At 41.2% G+C, this 19,363-nt stretch overlaps 1 protein-coding gene across 4 annotated transcripts in view; it reads right to left on the bottom strand.

The window, feature by feature from the left end:
* INTS8 (integrator complex subunit 8) overlaps positions 1-15,849 on the bottom strand; it is a 50,698-nt gene extending 34,849 nt beyond the window's left edge. Inside the window, exons 1-9 of one of the 4 annotated variants that reach the window (XM_025433677.3) lie at positions 15,667-15,849; positions 13,615-13,789; positions 10,696-10,836; positions 10,311-10,382; positions 9,420-9,471; positions 8,350-8,532; positions 4,199-4,306; positions 2,656-2,811; positions 202-302 (exon numbers count right to left, since the gene is read on the bottom strand). In XM_025433677.3, the coding sequence (XP_025289462.1) occupies positions 202-302; positions 2,656-2,811; positions 4,199-4,306; positions 8,350-8,532; positions 9,420-9,471; positions 10,311-10,382; positions 10,696-10,836; positions 13,615-13,789; positions 15,667-15,796 (1,118 nt within the window). In that variant the 5' untranslated portion in view covers positions 15,797-15,849. The remainder of the gene's footprint in view (positions 1-201; positions 303-2,655; positions 2,812-4,198; positions 4,307-8,349; positions 8,533-9,419; positions 9,472-10,310; positions 10,383-10,695; positions 10,837-13,614; positions 13,790-15,666) is intronic. The other 3 variants (XM_049103915.1, XM_025433678.3, XM_025433679.3) reach the window with 3 other exon arrangements.
* Between the last annotated feature and the right edge of the window lie 3,514 nt (positions 15,850-19,363).

Here is a 19,363-nt window from a genome sequence, read left to right as displayed (position 1 = left end):
TTTTTCCCAAGTGCTTTTAAAATGAGATTAGATGAACATTAAAGTGGTTCCTCTGGCTACGCTTATTTCTCATATAATAATAAAACTAAAAGTATTGTCATAGACTTACAGGGAATTTGGAGGTAGATTTTTGATAAACCCAAAATGCACTCGCTGTTTTATTCAAAAGTAAGAAAGTAATTCTTCAATTTATTCACTTACCCCTGTTGAGCTTTCTGGAAGAGTTCCCTTAATACTGACTGCCGGAACTGGACAGGTAAACTGAAGGTTAAGTTATCTTCAATGAAAATCTTTACTACATCCTAGAACACAAACATAAAATTGTGTCGAAAAATAAAATAAATAAAATAAATAAAATAAAATTGTGTCCAGTTCAATAATCACAGCAAACTTTACTTTAAAAGTCTTTCCAAAAAGAAAAAAAAAGTCTTTCTATAATGGAAAATATATATTGAAGATAATCACAAGAATATCTTAACCAGGAAAGTCTTTTCTAAAACTTTAAAATAAGACTGAGGATAAAAATAGCCACCCACCCCCAACCCTGCTTTTTTAAATTGAAGATCATGAACCAAAAATGAGAGGTGAAGGAAGAATCAATCAATAAGAAGCAATTCAGGTAGGTTATTAGAAGTTGTAAAAATTCTTCTCATCCATTTAAACCTCAGTTCATACAACAACTACCAAAACAGTTAAGATAACTCAGATGGAAAAAGCATGCAAAGAAACAATTATAATAAACATAAATGGTTTAAATTATAATAGCTAGTGAATTATAGAAAATACCCACATTATTCCATATAGACTTTGTTTCAGGTCTTTAACAAGCAACATAAGAGGAAAAGGAGTGATAATATAGGGATAGGAAAGAGGATTTCCAGAAACATTTAAAGCTAATGAGCTGCTACTACAAAAGTACTGACAAAAGTGATTTCAAAACTATAGAGCAAACACTATCACCTCCATAGCAAAACATGAACAATGGCTACAGAGGCAAGACAGCCTCTTCCCACCAGTGAGAAGACACATTTGTTACAGCTGTTCAAATAACTATTTTCATTTACTTCATTTATTTATTGGGGGTTTGTGTAGAGGGAGAAGGAGAGAGAGAGAATCCCCAAGTAGGCTCCATACCCAGTGCAGAGTTGGAACATGGCTCGGATCTCACAAGCCCAAGATCATGAGCTGAGATGAAATCAAGAGCTGGACGTTTAACTGACTAAGCCATCAAATAACTACTCGATCAGCACAAAAACTACAGTTTACATAAAGAGAAAAAACAGGCTAAATATGATTTCTAAGATAGATAGATAGATAGATAGATAACTGAAGTGATAAATTTCAGAGTTGCAACTTACTCTTCCTAGCTACTCATTACAATACTTTGATTTACAGGTGTTGGCTCTTCATTATATTCACAGGAACATATGCCTATCCCTGAGTAGTATTTCTAAGGTCTCGTTTACATAGGTTTACCACTCCAGGGAGCTTCTTCAAGAGTCTATATCTTACTATATTAGGGATATATAACTAAAAGACTTTTAAATAAATAAATAAATTCATCTGTACCTAAGAAAGTTTAGTCTTCTTCCCTAGGGCAAAGCAGAATTTGAAAAGGGGGCAGAGGAAGGAGAGGAAGTACTATCCCTTTTCTTCTCCTATTTTCTGTGGGGAAGGAAAAAAAATATCAATTCTATTTAAGAGTGAGCTAAAAAGCTCAGCTAACAGCCCATTGGTAGAGACAAAACTAAAGATATGCTGTAGCTTTGTCATTTCATGACTCCTACTTTAAGTAACATGAAGCCTTTCCGATAAAGATTTTAAAAGTACAAATGATAATTCCCAAAGATTTTTCATTATAAAACTAAAAATATATACCCAAAGAAGACAATAAAAATATCGAGACTAATTTAACCCTTTCCATGTGTAAAATTGAGATAACAACCGGGCTCACTGGTAAAGCAAGCTCTGTAAGAGACCATCCAAACCACCAACACCAGCTTGCTCACTTTCTTCTTCAGTCTTAATATTTGTGGTGGCTAGTAAGGCCAGGCTACAGGGCCGTACTTTTAAGTCACTTTTAAGACACAAGACTTAAGGCTCCACAAAACTAACAATTCTCTACCCACAATTTTAAACCTTAAAAGTTCTGTTTACAGAGGTTTTTTTAATTAAGATTTTTAAAAATTTATGTATTCACAAGAGACACAGAGAGAGAGGTAGAGACATAGGCAGAGGGAGAAGCAGGCTCCCTGTGGGGAGCCTGACACAGGACTCAATCCCAGGATCCTGGAATCATGACCTGAGTCAAAGGCACTCAACCACCGAGCCACCCAGGTGACCCTGCTTAAAGAGTTTAATCTTAAAGAATTTACTTAACAAGGGCAAATTCTATATCCTCAAGAAAGGATATTACCAAAACGAGTCAATATCTGTATAACGCACCACTTCGTTTATAAACTATAACTTCCCACTTGATTCTCGTAAGAAGCCTATGCAATGAGTTAATTATTACCACCATTTTAGAGACCAATCTGACTGTGACTTGCCCCAAATCATACAACTGGTAAATGGTAATGCCAGAATTTAAACTCAGTTGTGTCTGGCTTCCAAAGCTTTTCAACTACCCTATTACATCCCCATCATACATCTTACCTGATAGTTGCCAGATCTCAAACAAATATGGACTTGACTATATGGAGTCAACTGTTGAGATGTACTATCAGAAGAAGGTACAAGAACATCACATGCTTGACAATAGCCTGCTAACCGCTTCTCATCTATGGTACAATGAAGAGATAATGAACCTATCTGTAAAGTAAGAAGTATACATCATTATCCATCGATGTAACAGAAACAACAGTCTAGTACCCACTCAATGCATTTTAACAGTACAAGAAAATGTAATGGAAAATTCAGAGCTGGAGGAATCATAAGAAAAAACGAAAAAGCAAAAAAAATTTAGGGCAAGGGTGAACAAACTACTGTTCACAAGCCAAATGTGGCCTGTGGCCAATTTCAGTATAGCCCTTACGGTAAGAACCACATGTAAGGTTGTAAAGGGAGGAAACCAAAAAACACAACAAATGAGAATATGCCACATAAACTGAATTTAGCCCACAGAGCCTAAAATAGCTACTACTTGGCCTTTTATAAAAGTTTACGGACTCCTGGTTTAGTGTTTCCAGGCCAACACAAAACGTAGATACCTAAGTAGATACGACAATTGAGATATTAACACTGAGAGTGAACACTGTGAAAAACGAGTTTAAAATATTTAAAAATACATAAGAGGAGAACAAATATGATGAGATGCCTGGGCAAAAGTAAAATGGGGATTCTCAATAGGTCTAGAATAGATGTAAAGTAAACCTCTTGAGCATTTAATCAATTTCTCTGATGAGAGACAGAAACGGGAATTTTTCTAGGGACCAAGCACATGAAAACCTAGTTATAGACTTTAAAATTCAGTTGCAGGAATCATAAAAAGAAAAATTCAGGTGATATATATATGAAAAAGTTCACCCTTACTAAGAATTCAGAAATGCAAATGTGTAAAAATTATGGTTTTTTCACCGTTAGCAATTGGAGGGGGAAAAACAAAAACACCACACACACCTCTCACTACAGATCAGAGTCACCTGAGTGAAATGTACCTGGAAAGCAACTTGGTTTTAAGTTTCAAAGCCTTTATCAAATTAGTAACCACTGACATGATAATTCTATCTGTAGGAATTTAACTTGAAAGTATCTAAAAAACCAAAAAAACCATATGCTTGGAGACAGAAATATTACAGCTTTATATACATTAAAAAAAAAAAAAAAAAAAAACAGCAGCAAACATAAATACCCAAATACTAGGGAAATGAAGTAAATCACAATACCTCTATACAGCAAAAGAGAATACATTTAAATATTAAAAGATTTAAGTATAATAACAATATAGTATATATAGTTAGTCTAAGCTCATCTGTAATAAAAACAAAGAATGGAAACAGGAAGAAAATAAGCTAAAATGACAAAGGGGTAATTTCTAGGCAGTAGTATTACAGAGTTTCAAAATGTTTTCAGTATTTTTTAAAACTTAGCAAATGTACTACAATAAACACTTATTTTTATTATCATCAGAAAAAGTAAAGCCAAAAAGTATAGACTTTTTAAGGACTGAATGTTATGTGCCTTTTATCACTGTATTTACCTCTGCAATTAGTTCTTTGGTTCTAAAAAACTTTTCTCTGGCATTTTCATAGACAGCTGAATTTGTGGAGCCTTGCTGGAAGTATGCTGCACCCAAATCATAGCACACCTAAAATTGTAATAAGTATCAATTTGCTTATTAGTAACTTTTCATTTTTAAAAGCTGACAAAACTCATAATATGTTTATCTCAGCGAAACACATTTCAGTGAGCAATGAAACAATGTTCTTAGTCACAAGCAACAGAATCCAGTGGACTGATTTCAGCAGAAAACAGATTTAACAGGTTAACATTTCAGGTGGCCTACAGAATTAATGGGCCAAAGAATCAGACTTGAAGGGAGACAAGAAGCCAAGATGAGAGCCAGAACTGACCTGTGAGCACTGCAGCATCGCAACACTAGACTCCGATGCTCTCAGCAGCCACAGCCGCCAGCACTGCGGAGAGCAGCAGCTAGCTACACGCCTGCTAGGGCTGCCCTGGGATAGCTAGCAGCTGCTCTGGAAACCGGATTTTATTGTCACCACTGCTGCTACTCACCGTCGTAATGGATTCTCTATCATCTCCACTTTTCTTTTTTGCGATTCTGAGAGAGCGAAAGAGAGCCCACATGTGCGCGGGGAAAAGGGCGGGGGAGAGAATGACCTGAGCCGAAACCAAGAGTCTGACCCTTACCCAACTACAGCACCCAGGTGCCCCAATCGCCACTTCTTTTTAAAGTGGGGGAGAGCACCTGATCGACCAGAATGAAATATTGAGAAATTTGAATTAATGACTATAAAAGGACTGAAAAAGACAACTAAAAAAGTTACTAATAAAATTTCTGTATTTCTTCAAGAACATTCTTAAACTGATGCCAAGATTCATCAAATGCAGAAATCAAAGACTCAGCTTATTTATTTAATTCAACTTGAACGTTTTATGGACAGAGTAAAGCCCAGAAGGGGACAATGTCTGCTTAAAGACATATAACCAACTATTGGCAGAGCCCAGACTTGAACCTCGATCCCACAGTTCCTTATATCCTGTCCCAAGTTTATTCTACACATCCTGACAGGTTTAGGAGTTTTTTGTTGGTTTTATTTTAAGATTTGAGAGAAAGAGGGAGAGCAAATCTCAAGCCGACTCCATGCTGAGCATGACGTGGGGCTCAATCCCAAACCCTGGGATCATGACTTGAGCAGAAACCACGAGTCAGACGCTCAACCAACTGAACCACCCCAGTGCCACAATAGATTTTTCTTTTAAAAGTTTTCAAATTATTCCAAATAGGAGAAAGTTCAAATCCCTTGGCCTACTCTTCAAGGGTCTCAGAATCTGGACTAACTTCTCTCTCAGAATCTCTCTATTCTCCTCTATTTCAACCACACCAGCCTTTTCAAGTCCCCATTCATATCAGATCTTGGACATATACTTCCCTGTATTTCCCCTCCCTGTATTTCCATCTACACAAAACCAACCTTAGCTAACAGATACTTGTTCCTCCTCCAAACTCCTAACAGTCTGATATCCATTAGAACTACCCTTTATTGATAAGCATGATATATAGAACGAAATCAGGATATATTCTTCTCAGCCTCTATGATACTGCTTTCCACTACTTAATCCACATTAACTGTTTGGCTGATTTTCACTCTAGAGTGCTTCCTCCCATCTGGGACAAAGTGGTGCTAAAGAAGATTTTTAAAAAGGAAATGGATATACAGATATGTATACACACATGCACACATAGATATTATAGTTTCATGTAGTTCCTCTCTCCAGACAAAGACAGATTACAGGATATCAGAAGGATATTTTCAAGTATTACTATACTAGCCATTAGAACAAGTTTTTATTTTTAATTCTTCTTTTTTCAAGATTTTATCTTTTTTTTTTTTAATTTTTATTTATTTATTTGTGATAGTCACACAGAGAGAGAGAGAGGCAGAGACACAGGCAGGAGAAGCAGGCTCCATGCACCGGGAGCCCGACGTGGGATTCGATCCCGGGTCTCCAGGATCGCGCCCTGGGCCAAAGGCAGGCGCCAAACCGCTGCGCCACCCAGGGATCCCAAGATTTTATCTTTAAGTGGGACACGTGGGTGGCTGAGGTTGAGCGTCTGCCTTTGGCTCAGGTCGTGATCCCGGGGTCTGGGGATCAAGCAGGGAGTCTGCTTCTCCCTCTGCCTGTGTCTCTCTCCCTCTCTCTGTGTCTCTCATGAGTAAATAAATAAAACCTTAAAAAAAAAATTATCTTTAATCTCTATACCCAATGGGGTTCCAACTTAGTTACTTGAGTCGCATGCTTCTCCAACTGGACCAGCCAGACACCCCCATTAAAACAAGTTTAACTTCTAGGGTCACCTGACTGGCTCAGTACAGCATGTGACTCTTGAACCCGGGGTCATGAATTCAAGCCCTCAATTTAAAAAAATAAAGAATTCTAGGGGCACCTGGGTGGCTCAGTGGTTGAGCGTCTACCTTAGGCTCAGGTCATGATCCTGGGGTTCTGGGAGTCCCAAATCAGGCTCCCCACAGGGAGCCTACTTCTGTGTCTGCCTATGTCTCTGCCTCTCTCTGTGTGTCTCTCTCATGAATAAATAAATAAAACCTTTAAAAATAAATATATAAAACATTTAAATTCTACAATTAAGAGACAGTCAATAGGTTAAAAACAAAAAGCCTTATAATAAAGCTGCCCTGAAGGACAATAAATACTTTCAGTTTTACTGGGGAAAGAATGTAAAGATTTTCCTTTTGAGTCAGGTATATTTCTGTAATGTAAAGAATGCACTTTAAACATTAACATGCCAGGAAGTGAGTATTGCTATTAATTTGCCATTCAAGACACAGAATTAGGACTCAGCTACATAATTAAGAGAATATTTGACAGCTTACCTAGCACACTGAGATGTTTTGTTAAGAGTTGTTCTCTTAAAAAAAAATTAAAAAATAAATAAATAAATAAATAAAGAGTTGTTCTCTTTTTCAGGTTCTATCACCCCACTCTACAGTGAGTATCAGAAGTATTACCAATATTTTTTTATATTACCAATAATTTTTAAACAGACTCCCAGCGATTACAAGATACTACAGTGCCAGAAGCCCTCCTATACGCAAGTTTCATTAACAATTTAAAGACGTTACCAACTGTCAATCCTCACTACTCCTATTCCAACCGTGACCTCCATCTCACCAGGTACCAAAAAATGACTACCTTCAACTCTACAACCAGCTAATCTGGAAAGGCACCTCCAGACACTGCCCTAGCTATTCCCACCCGTTTCAGAACGGGAAACAGTGATGCAAGAAATCATGCAAGGGGCACCCATCAAGAAATCATGGCTCAAGGGGTAGAGCATGTGACTCTTGATCTCGGGGTTGGGAGGTCAAGCCCCACTCTGGGGGTAGACTTTACATTAATTAGTAGATTAATGAAAAAAAAAAACCTGCCAAATCGTTTCAAAAAAGAAAGCAACATGCCAACTAACACAAAGAAGAGCATACAGAATTTAAGATGCACTATCCTCGTGGCCCTCTTTAGGCAAATTTTGAATACCTTACAATTTCTATTACACTAAAGATCTTGTGCTACAAAGTGAGGAAGATGCGAAATACCCATTAAAAAAGAGATACCTCAGAGAGTTTACAATCCAGCAGAGAAACCGACAACATGAATCCATAAGATATCTCACATCAACTGAAAGTGATCAAAGGAGCTAGAGCCCAGAGTTACAGAAAGCAGACAACCTTAAGATCCTTAGAGAAACTACTTTCTCTAGAAGCCTATATTTTTCAAAGCACAATATTTGTTTTGCAGGGTGGGGTTTTTGTTTTTTTGTCTAATCAAATATCTAATAATATCAATGAACTGTAAAATCAGTTACATGCTCACTGTATTTTCAGTATTTCAACTCTGTATCGTAAACACGACTGGGAAACAATTTCAGAGATGATAAAATCAAATAAAATTTCCCTTCCACTTCTTTTAGAAAAATTTCAAGTGAAGTCTTATAAAATTTACAAATTAAATAGGATTCAAAGTTTTAATAGCATCTTAAGTCAAAATGAAAGAGACAAAGGCAGAAATTCTAATTAAAAATACTAGAATGATCTCACTTAAGATTTTCCAAAAATTTGCCATATATTGATTAAATACAGATATAAATACCTGGCATTGCATCTCCTCAGTTCTGATTTTCAATCCAGCGGTAGAACTCTCAGTTTCTCCATTTACCATGCCTGGCTCCACTGCCAATAAATCTAGAGTTCTCATTGTGTGGACATAAAGATCCTTGTTTAATTTAAGTGCTGCCTCCAGTACCAAAATAGAATCAGAAGCTTGCTCTTTTAGCTACAAAAATTCAATCAAAAAATTATTAAAATACAGAAACTACAGAAAATTAACCAAAATATATTTACAGGATATTTCGTAGCTTGTCCTAAGCTATCAAAAAAATTTTTTAACACAGCAGGAGTGCAAGTAATGTGCCGAGATAGTTATCTTAAATTAAAAAAAAAAAAAAAAAAAAAAGTTCCTATTGTGAAAATTAGAAATACAAAGTGAAAAACATACTTTAACAGAAAATTTAAAGAAAAATGCTTTAAAGATTTGCTTCCACTGACTTACTCAAGAAATGTTTGTATGCTTCAATGTATCAGCCATTTTAGTAGGCACTCATAACAAAAATAAAATAATGCAGGTTTTTTTTTCTTCCACATTCAAAATACTATGGCACATTAAGTTTATACAGACACAGAACACAGAACAGTCTTATCTTCCCTCTCCTTTCCTAGCTCCTGGACTTTACATAGTATCTCTGGCACTGTAGGTGTTAAAGAATTACAGAGATCATTTTCAAATTATGGAAACGCCCATGTTTCTTTTATATTAACTAGATTTAAAAAAAAAGCTAATAGTTTTCTGATTGCAGAAATAATTTTAAAATATAAGTAACGTGTTTATTGTAGAATTTTGGGAAAAAGATATCACCTGAGTGATTTCTCTTACCTGCTCAAGTATCACAAAAATTTGAGAACAGAATTGGTGGCAAAGCACCACCATTAATGCTGAAAAGCTGTACAACTTACAATTATTACCAAACTATGTTCTAAAAAGTAAAAACCTGTCATTGCCTGTAGACCTTGCCAACTCTCATATACCTAAGGTTATAAGAAGTATGTGAATATGCTCTGCACGTGCCCCAGAAATGTGTAAGTATAACTGATGCTGATACTCACTACTTTCAAAATGTTTTCTGTTAGCTCTTTCTCCTGTTGCATCTGATTCATACTGAAAAAGAAATGATTGAAAAGTATCAAATGTTACTCAAAAGACTGAAAATTCTAAACTTCAAAGCATTATTCTTGAAAGTGAGGTGGAATTTAAATTAAAATGTTCCTAATGCTATTTCTTTTCATGCTTAAAAAAACAAAAACAACTCGGTGCATGGGTGGCTCAGTCAGTTAAGCATTCAACTCTTGATTTCTGCTCAGCTCATGATCTCAAGGTCCTGGGATGGAGCCCCCAGTCAAGCTCCATGCTCAGGGTGGAGTCTTCTTGAAGATTCTGTCCCTCTGCCCTCTCCCCCTACTTGCACACACTCTCTAAAATAATTCTTCCAAAAAACAAGACAAAAAACCCAAAACTCAATTATGATGCTTATTTAACCATTATTTTCCTATTTGCTTTGTGTTAAAAAATAATAATAATAATCCTCAATTTAAGACTAAAACACTGACAGCAAAAACTCATCTATATCAAGTTAGAAATTATAGTCTAAGGTGCTCTAAAACGATTTCCCTATATACAGAATACTTATTCGAATAATTTAATTACATAAGAAAATTTCATTACTTCGGAGCAGGTGAGCTAACACTTACTAAAGACAAAAGGCACAATTCACAAAGTGCTGGCTCCCCTCATCTTTCTATAGCTCTCTACTCTGGATATCCAGAGCCCTACCTGATTCTCTCACCCTTCCAAATCCTCCAAAGCTACCTGCCTGCAAGCCTTCTGCCCTCTGGGTTCTACTTTACACTTCTGTACCAGGGTTATTAAAACCTTGCAAGAAATTTTTTTTTAATTCTGATGAAAAAAGTACCAAGCAAGGGTCATATCTGCCAACTTACACACTTAACTGAGGAGGTCCAGGTTTTGCCTGTTTGACAGGAAAACTACTTTGAACAATTGTTCTAATTGCCCTGAAGAAAAAAACAGAAAAAGAAAATTTAATACATTATAAATATCACTTATTTTTTCAAGTACTCCTTAGTATATTTGTATTATAAATTATCTAAGGTTTTAACTCACATAAAAACTTCATAAATCATCCACATTTTTATCAGAATGATCTTCTCAACTACGCAGTCACGAATTTTCTCCACCCTCAGACTAGTTTTTAAGATCCTCCAAGAGATCTCTAGGGTATAAGAGACCCTTAAAAACATAACCCTGAAAGCCAGAGGGCAACTCAAGAGGCTGCCCAACACATTTTAGATCTATGAAAAAATTTACCATCTGTTGTAGAGAAGTATAGCCATGGCAGTGGTTGGAGGTAAAGTAGCCAGATCCATGTCCACATGCTTTGTCCCAGGAGGAACTTTACTGATGCACAGCAATTCATTTAGTAGCATATTCAGTACTGGAACAGACAAACTTAAAAGAAAGAAGCAGAAAGTTCATATCTGCATAAGCAGCATAAAACACACAATTCAGTATTTTCACTAAAAATAATTACATTGTTAAAGGACTAAATCCACGGGACCATTTTATTAACCTGTCTCAACAACTTATATGAGGGATCCCTGGGTGGCGCAGCGGTTTGGCGCCTGCCTTTGGCCCAGGGCGCGATCCTGGAGACCCGGGATCGAATCCCACGTCGGGCTCCCGGTGCATGGAGTCTGCTTCTCCCTCTGCCTGTGTCTCTGCCTCTCTCTCCCTCTCTCTCTCTGTGTGTGTGTGACTATCATAAATAAATAAAAATTAAAAAAAAAAAAACTTCTATGAAAATACTCAAATTCAAAATATTTTTTTAAATCTCATTATGAGGGACGCCTGGGTGGCTCAGCAGTTGAGTGCCTGCCTTCGACTCAGGGCGTGATCCCAGGGTCCTGGGATCGAGTCCCACATCGGGCTCCCTGCGAGGAGCCTGCTTCTCCCTCTGCCTGTCTCTGTGTCTCTCATGAATAAATTTTTTTTAAAAATCTCATTATGAAAACAAATTATACACAAAAGTAGTCATAAACAATGAACCCCCAAGTGCCCATTATTTAGTTTCAACAATTAGCAACTGATGGCTCATCTGGTTTCATCTCTTTTCTCACCTACTTCCATTCTTCCCATACTATTGTGAAGCAAATTTTTAACATTAAATCGTTTCTTCCTTAAGTATTTCAGAACAGATCTCCAAAAAATTAACAGGAGTGCCTGGATGGCTTAGTTGGAAGAGCATGTGACTCTTGATCATGAATTTGAGTCCTACTTTGCATGCAGAAATTACTTAAATAAAACTTAAAAAATTAATATAGTCACAGGATTAATTTCGCATCTAAAAAGTTTTCAGTTGCTTATTAAATATCCCAGTGTTCAATTTCCAACTGTACCATATACATTACCCTTTCTTTGTACACATTACTATCTCTTGATATGCTCCCCCTCAGATTAAAGAATTCTTTCCTTTAATTCCAATGCTTAACGCTAAAAAAAAGTGTTTAAACACTACTAGAGAGAACATAAACTAGTACGACCCTCTTGGAATGCCATCCGGCAATATGCATCATGGGATTTAAAAATGTTTATACCACCTGAGTCAGCAATTTAATAATCTGTACTAAAGATATAACCAAAAATTCAGATAAAATTTAAGGCTGTGATTTACTAGAGTGAAAAACTGAAACAAACTAAATATCAATGGAAGAACAGTTAATAAATTATCCACATAAAAAAAAATTATCCACATGATGGAATTATCTCCAAAAAATAAAATGGGGAAATGTTCATTGTTATGTGGGGGAAAATGAAAAAGAAGGGGTGCCTGGGCAGCAGAGTCAGTTGGGCATCCAACTCTTGGTTTTGATCAGGTCATGATCTCAGGGTTGTGGGATTTGATTCAGCAGAGAGTCAACCTGAGATTCTCTCCCTCTCCTCTGTCTCTGTGCCCCACTCATTCTCTATAAATAAATAAATAAATCATAAATACACACACACACACAAACACACACGGAGAGGGGCGCCTGACTGGCTCAGTCAATAGAGCATCTGACTCTTGATCTCAGGGTCATGAGTTTGAGCCCTACATTGGGTGCAGAGAATACTTTAAAAAAAAAATAGAACCCCATGTGTCAGGATCCCTATTCAGCAAGAAGTAGGCTTCTCCCTCTCCCTCTGCTCCTCCTGCGCCCCACCCATACTCTCACTCTCAACTCACTCTCGCTCTCAAATAAAATCTTTTTTAAAAAACAGAAAAAAAAACAACAAACATTATATAAAAATGTTAGAAGTACTTGTCTATTATTTCCTTGTTTCTGAATTTTACTTTATCTTTAAATTGTGAGAAAAAGGGGGATGAAAGCAAGTCATTTACTCAGCATAGCCTTCATAGTACTTATTAACAAATAAGCACTAAGATATTTTAATAGTTTAGGAGATAGTGATTGATTTAGGATCAGTAAAAATAACTGAATTCTGGATGGCTCAATGGTTTGAGTGTCTGCCTTTGGGTCAGGTCGTGACCCCGGGGTCCTGGGATCAAGTCCCACATTAGGCTCCCTGCATAGAGCCTGCTTCTCCCTCTGCCTGTGTCTTTGCCTCTTTCTGTGTCTCTCACGAATAAATAAATTTCTTAAGAAACTTAAAAAAAAACTGAATTATTTAACAGCAAATCATCTATACTGTGTAACAACTATCATTAATTTTCATTCATTTTCTTCAGATACGTAAAAATAGACTAAAACATTTAAAACCGTTTATGTGTGGATTTTCCCTAGTTATCACATCAAGCAATGATAAACTACCTCATTATTAAGTTCATGTTTTATTTTTATTTTTTAAAGATTTTATTTACTTATTCATGAGAGACACAGAGAGAAAGGCAGAGACAGAGGGAGAGGAAGAAGCAGGCTCCATGCAGAGAGCCTGATGTGGGACTCGATGTGGGACTCAATCCCGGGTCTCCAGGATAATGCCCTGGGCTGAAGGCGGTGCTAAACCGATGAGCCACCAGAGCTGCCCAAGTTCATGTTTTAAAAGGCGATTTAAATGCACCTAACATTCGAAAACTTTACACCTTTTGAAAGCAGTTGCAATATTTTACCAAGAATATAGAGAAAAATAACTTGCACTTTAGGGCCTGATTACCATAAAGAGCATATATAGAAATAACCCAAAATATCTAAGTAGAGCTTCAAAAACATATTTCTTTTAAATATTATGTACCTTTTCTCTAGTATGTCTAAATCCCACTTCAAATGCGCAGCAACTTTAAGAGCAAGCAGTTTTAAAATACGATTTCTCTTGTTATCAGGTGGAGGTTGCACCTGGTTTTGCTCATTAACTGAAGGTTTGGAAGCCTGTTCCAAAAACTGAACGATAAGTTGAACTGGTGCAGGATCTAGGATTTAAAAGAAAATGAATTCTTAAGTTTAAGTTCTAATTGTGAAGATGCAAAAAGTTTCACTGTATTGGTTTTTGGCCGCAGAAAGAATTCCAAGAGCTCTGTAGTTATAGGGACTAAGGAATAGGATTTCTAAGAGGTATGTTTGGGATTGCAGGGAAGACCAGGAAGGGCGGGAAGGAGAATGGTGATCAGACTGGTGCAGAAGAAAATACATCACAACAAAGAATACAATGTCACGGTTTTCCAGGTCAGCAAATTAGAAGACAGACAGTTCTAGACGCCTGGGGGGCTCAGTGGTTGAGTGTCTGCCTTCAGCTCAGGGCATCACCCCAGGGTGAGTCCCACATCTGGCTCCCTGCATGGAGCCTGCTTCTCCCTCTACCTGTGTCTCTGCCTCTCATGAATAAAAAATAGTAATAAAAATTAAAACTTTTCTCCAAAAAAAAAAAAAAAGAGAGAGAGAGAGAGAAGACAGGCCATCTATGGAACTGTTTTAACAATTAGTGCGACCTGCATCAAGTTACCTCTCTGCACCTGTTTCCATCATGCAAAATAGAGGACACCGCCATCTACCTGAGGTTATGACGACTGAATTAAATGAGATAAAACATGAGCAGCATTAAGCCTGCCCCCCGGAAGGCACTCAGTAACTGTGTGAGAAATGATGAATTCAAAAAACTATGGAAGGATCCAGGGGATAAAAGCATGGCTGTGGCAGAGTGGTCTCCACCGCTTTGGGCTCAAGGAGACTGAACGAGCTACATCTTCAAGAACTTTGGGAGCAAAACCCTATGGAAGAAACTTCTTTTTCACGCCCCTCCCTCCATCCAGAAGCGCCTGGAGGCCTCCTCCTTCCCTGGGATATCAGCCTTCCCTACTCTTCCAGCCGTTCTCACGTTAACTTACAGCCCAACCTCCCCGAAAACCACAACGTTCAAAGGACCTAAGATGATAACGAGTCCGCGTGGGGACCAGCCCCCCCACAGCAATTTCCCTCCCTCGGCAAAGCGGCCTCAGGCCGGAGTCCCGCAGGGGGTGTCCCAGCCCCCCCTCCCCCAACCCCGCGCTCCTCCCGGACCTCCTCCCGGACGCTAAGACCCCCAAGAGTCAAAGGGCCAAGGGGGGTCGGGGCTTTGCGGTGTCAGCCCTCCCCGCGCCCGGCTCCGGGATGCTGAAGGCTTAGCGACGGTCGGGGGTCGGGGGATTGGGGGGTTGGGGAGTCGGAGATCGGGGGGACCGGGAGGGTTGGGGATGGGGGATCCGGGAATCGAGAGGGTCGGGGATCGGGGGGATCAGGGAGTCGGGAATCCGGGGGTCGGGGGATCGGGAATCCGGGGGTCGGGGGACCGGGGATCGGGGATCGGGGGACCGGGGATGGGGGGGCCGGGGATCGGGGCGTCGGGGGGTCGGGTATCGGGGGGTCGGGGATGGGAGGATCGGGGGTCGAGGCGCCGGGGGCCGGGGTTCGGGGGGTCGGGGATGGGGGGTCGGGGATCAGGGGATCGGGAGTTCGGGGATCGGGGGGCCGGGGATCAGGGATGGGGGGGTCGGGGGATCGGGAGTCCGGGGGTCGGGGATCGGGGAGCCGGCGATCAGGGGATCCGGGGGTCGGGGATCGGGGCGTCGGGGGGGTCGGGGAGTCGGGGGGTGGGGTCGGGGGTCGGGGTGCCGTCGGGGGGTCAGGGGGTTGGGGACTGGGCGTGGGGGCCGGGGACGGGGTTCGGAGCCCGGGGGTCGGAGTCGGAGTCTGGGGTCGGGTGTCGGGGTCGGGTCTGGGTCCGGGTCGGAGCTCGGGAGTCGGAGCGGGTATCCGGGTCGGGATCCGGGTGTCGGGGTCGGGCCCCTCCCCCGCGGGCCGGCGCCGCGCCTACCCGGGCAGGGCTTGCGCAGGTGCTTCTCCAGCAGCGACTCCTCCAGCAGGAACTCGAACCAGCTGGTCTGCGGCGGCGTGCAGGGCCGGCTGGAGGTGGCCGCCTCCCGGTCCGCCGCCTCCGCGCTCATCCTGCCCCCGCCGCCGCTGCCCCCGCCGCCGCTGCCCGGCTCCAACCTGACCTCGCGCGCCTGCGCCTGCGCCTGCACCTGCGCCTCAGCCTCCGCCTCCGCCTCCCGCCTCGGAGCCGCCGCACCTCCCGGGCCGACGCCGCGCTCGCACCGTCCCGAGGCCCGCACAACCCAAAATGGCGGCGCGGCCCGGGCGCCTAAGGCCCGCCCCCCCGCGCCGCCGCCGCGCCTCCGGGCCAATCGTTGCCCGACTTGTCGAGAGGGGGCGGGGCCGAGCCCTAGGCCACGCCCCTCGCGGTTGCCATGGGAGACGCCCGCCGAGCCGCCGGGTCACAGGTGGGCTCCGCCCCTCTCCCGGGAGATTCGGCCTCCGCGCGTGCAGAGGGCCCCGGGGTGCGCGGGGACGGCGGCGAGCACCCTAGTTTGAGCCGCGAGCCGGGCGTAGCTTGCCTTCGGTGCTCCCAGGTGCCCCGTCTCCATCTCCTAGGTTTCCACCTAGGAAACCAGCGCCCCGACCCCCTTCCCGGAGGGATGCCGGAGGGACGGGCCACGGTGGGACCCAGCGGCTGCTACTTCTCAGGACCGGCTCTGGGGTGAGGGCCCTGGGGAGGGCGCGTGATGGGGTGAGCACCCGGTGCCACACTGAGTGTTGGCAGATTGAATTCAAATTTTAAAGATGTAACCAAAAAATAAAATAAAATAAAATGAAAAATAAATAAAAATGTAACCAAAAAAAAAAAAAAGAAGAAGAAAAAAAGGACTAGCTCTCAATACTTAGCGCAGAATTCAGCCTCTTGATAGCCCAGCTAGAGATACGGTCAATCCCATTTTATATCTAACTCCACTCTGTAATGTTCTATGTATTTTAATTAACAATTAAAATCAGAGAAAGTGTATTCATAGGTCGTGCACATGCTCCAGGTAAAGAGTGCAGTCTCGTCTAGGTCAGGCCATTTAACTTACTCTCTGAAACTCAGTTTCCGTATTTGTGCCTAATCTTAGGGTTGATGGCAGGGCAGCCCGGTGGCCCAGTGGCTTAGCACCGCTTTCAGCCCAAGGCCTGATCCTAGAGACCCTGGATGGAGTCCCATGTTGGGCGCCCTGCATGGGGCCTGCTTCTCCCTGTGTGTCTCATGAATAAGTAAATAAAATCTTTTTAAAAAGAGAGAGAGAATTCAAGAGCCCAGCAGCAGGCTCCATCCCAGACCCAGGGGGGACCATGACCTGAACAGAAGCAGACACTTAACCTCCTGGACCACCCAGGTGCCCCTATCTGGGCTTTTCAAACAAGGCCCGGCATCTAGAAATATATCCATGTTTCCTGATCTTATATTATGCTTTTTTTTTTTTTTTTGCAAATTATTTTCAAATACACAACTCTAATTTTCTCCTGTCAACAAACTCATTATACATCTTTTAACCAATGAAGAAACTGAAGTTCCAGAGTTCTCATTTGCCCAACATTTCCCAATAAAGAAAGGGCTGAGGGCAGCCCAGATGGCTCAGCGGTTTAGCGCCGCCTTCAGCCCAGGGCATGATCCTGGAAACCCAGGATCCAGTCCCACGTGGGGCTCCCTGTGTGGAGCCTGCTTTAGCCTCTGCCTGTGTCTCTGCCTCTCTCTCTCTCTCTCTCTCTGCGTCTCTCATGAATAAATAAATAAAATATTTCAAAAAAAAAAATAAAAGAAATAGTACTTTAAAAAAAAAAAGAAAGGGCTGAGCCACCGCTCTGATGTTCTTTCACCTGTACCTAGGCTGAGTCCAACATGGATAAGATTAATTGCTTATTAGTCTTTTCCAGAATGAAGAAGCAGAATTCATAAGTTTTAAGAAAAATAAATGGAAGTAACTCCTCCGTAAGCAAAAGTAAATCAAATGCTTCAGTGGCAATCACTGCCTTATTCTTCTCTTCCTGCCCAATCCTCTTTCTGGGCTCTGTGCTACCTCTCCTCTTTCATTTTAGGGTTCCCTGGGATCCTACTCCTTATCCTCTTCTCACTGTAAAAACCCTCTCTGGGTCACTCTCCCACAATTCCTGCAATTCTATCCTAGGCTCTAAAGAAATAATGTATTAGACTAATAAAACCATGAAAACTAAATTAATAAAATACAGGGAGATTAAACAGTTATTTTCATGGAAGATTTGGCATGTTTTACTCACCAGTTAGGCATAAAAAGATGAGGGGAGAAAGGACAGATCCTATGTTCCTGACCCTAGTAATAAGGGTAGATGACCTGTGTCCTGATCCTTTGCCAATATAATAGCTATGGGGGGGGGGGGGAGGTTGAAATTCATGTTGGAGGACACCTGGATGGCTCAGGGGTTGAGCATCTACCTTCGGCTCAGGACAATGACCCCCGGGGTCCTGGGAACAAGTGCCGCATCGGGTTCCCCACAGGGAGCCTGCTTCTCCCTCTGCCTGTGTCTCTGCCTCTCTGTCTATGTGTCTCTCATGAATAAATAAATAAAATCTTAAAAAAATAAAAATAAAAATAAAATAAATAAAAGAAATTCATGTTGGAAACTTTTGAATAGGCACCACCTGTCAGGTGTCAGAATGGAAATGTCCAGAGGGCACTGAGTTTTAGATGATTAATATATTTAAAAAAAAAAAAAACATAATATGGGACAGCCCGGGTGGCTCAGCGGTTTAGCGCCAACTTCAATCCAGGTCCTGATCCTGGAGGCCCAGGATCGAGTCCCACGTCGGGCTCCCTGCATGGAGCCTGCTTCTCCTTCTGCCTGGGTCTCTGCCTCTCTCTCTCTCTGTGTCTCATGAATAAATAAATAAAATCTTTTAAAAAAGAAAAGCCATAATACTAGCAAATGCTCACTTGTAAACTCGCTATGGGCACTGTTCTAAGCACTTTATACATTGTCTTAGTCCATTCAGGCTGCTATAAACAAAATTTCATAAGCTCAATAGCTTATAAACAACAGAAATGTATTTCTCACAGTTCTGGAGGCTCACAGTCAGGGTGCCAACATGGTTAAGTTCTAGTATCAGCCCTTCAGCCCTCTTCTGGGGTGCAGGCTGCCAACTTCTCATTGTATCCTCAACTGACAAAGCAGAAAGGGAGCAAGTTCTTTCCTAAGGGCATTAATCCCATCCAGGAGGTCTCCACCATTATGGACTCATCTAATCCTAATTATTTCCCAAAGGCCCTGCCTACTAATATACCATCAGATTAGGTGGTAAAGTTTCAACATTTCATCATATAAGGGAGAGGAGCACAAACATTCAGTCCATAACATGCCTATTATCTCATTCAAGCCCTGCAAGGTGGGTTTCACTATTATCTTTATTTTCAGGTGATAAAACAAGCACAGAGAAATGGTTAAAACTCTCCTAAAGTCACACAGCTATTAAGTGCCAGATACTAAGCATGAATTTAAGCAGCATGACTTCAGAGATTAAAATCTTACCCCACATACTATGTGCCTCTTTAATAAGAAAAGACCAAACCAAACCAAAGACAACATTCCAATAGAAAACTGGGCTGAGGTCAGGAAAATGTAAGCTACAAAAGAAGATATCTGAATCCAAGTCAAACACTGAATAAAAT

The sequence above is a fragment of the Canis lupus genome, chromosome 29, assembly GCF_003254725.2.
Source record: "Canis lupus dingo isolate Sandy chromosome 29, ASM325472v2, whole genome shotgun sequence".
In the NCBI taxonomy this organism is placed as follows: domain Eukaryota; kingdom Metazoa; phylum Chordata; class Mammalia; order Carnivora; family Canidae; genus Canis; species Canis lupus.
This window is presented reverse-complemented; position numbering and strand designations above follow the sequence as displayed.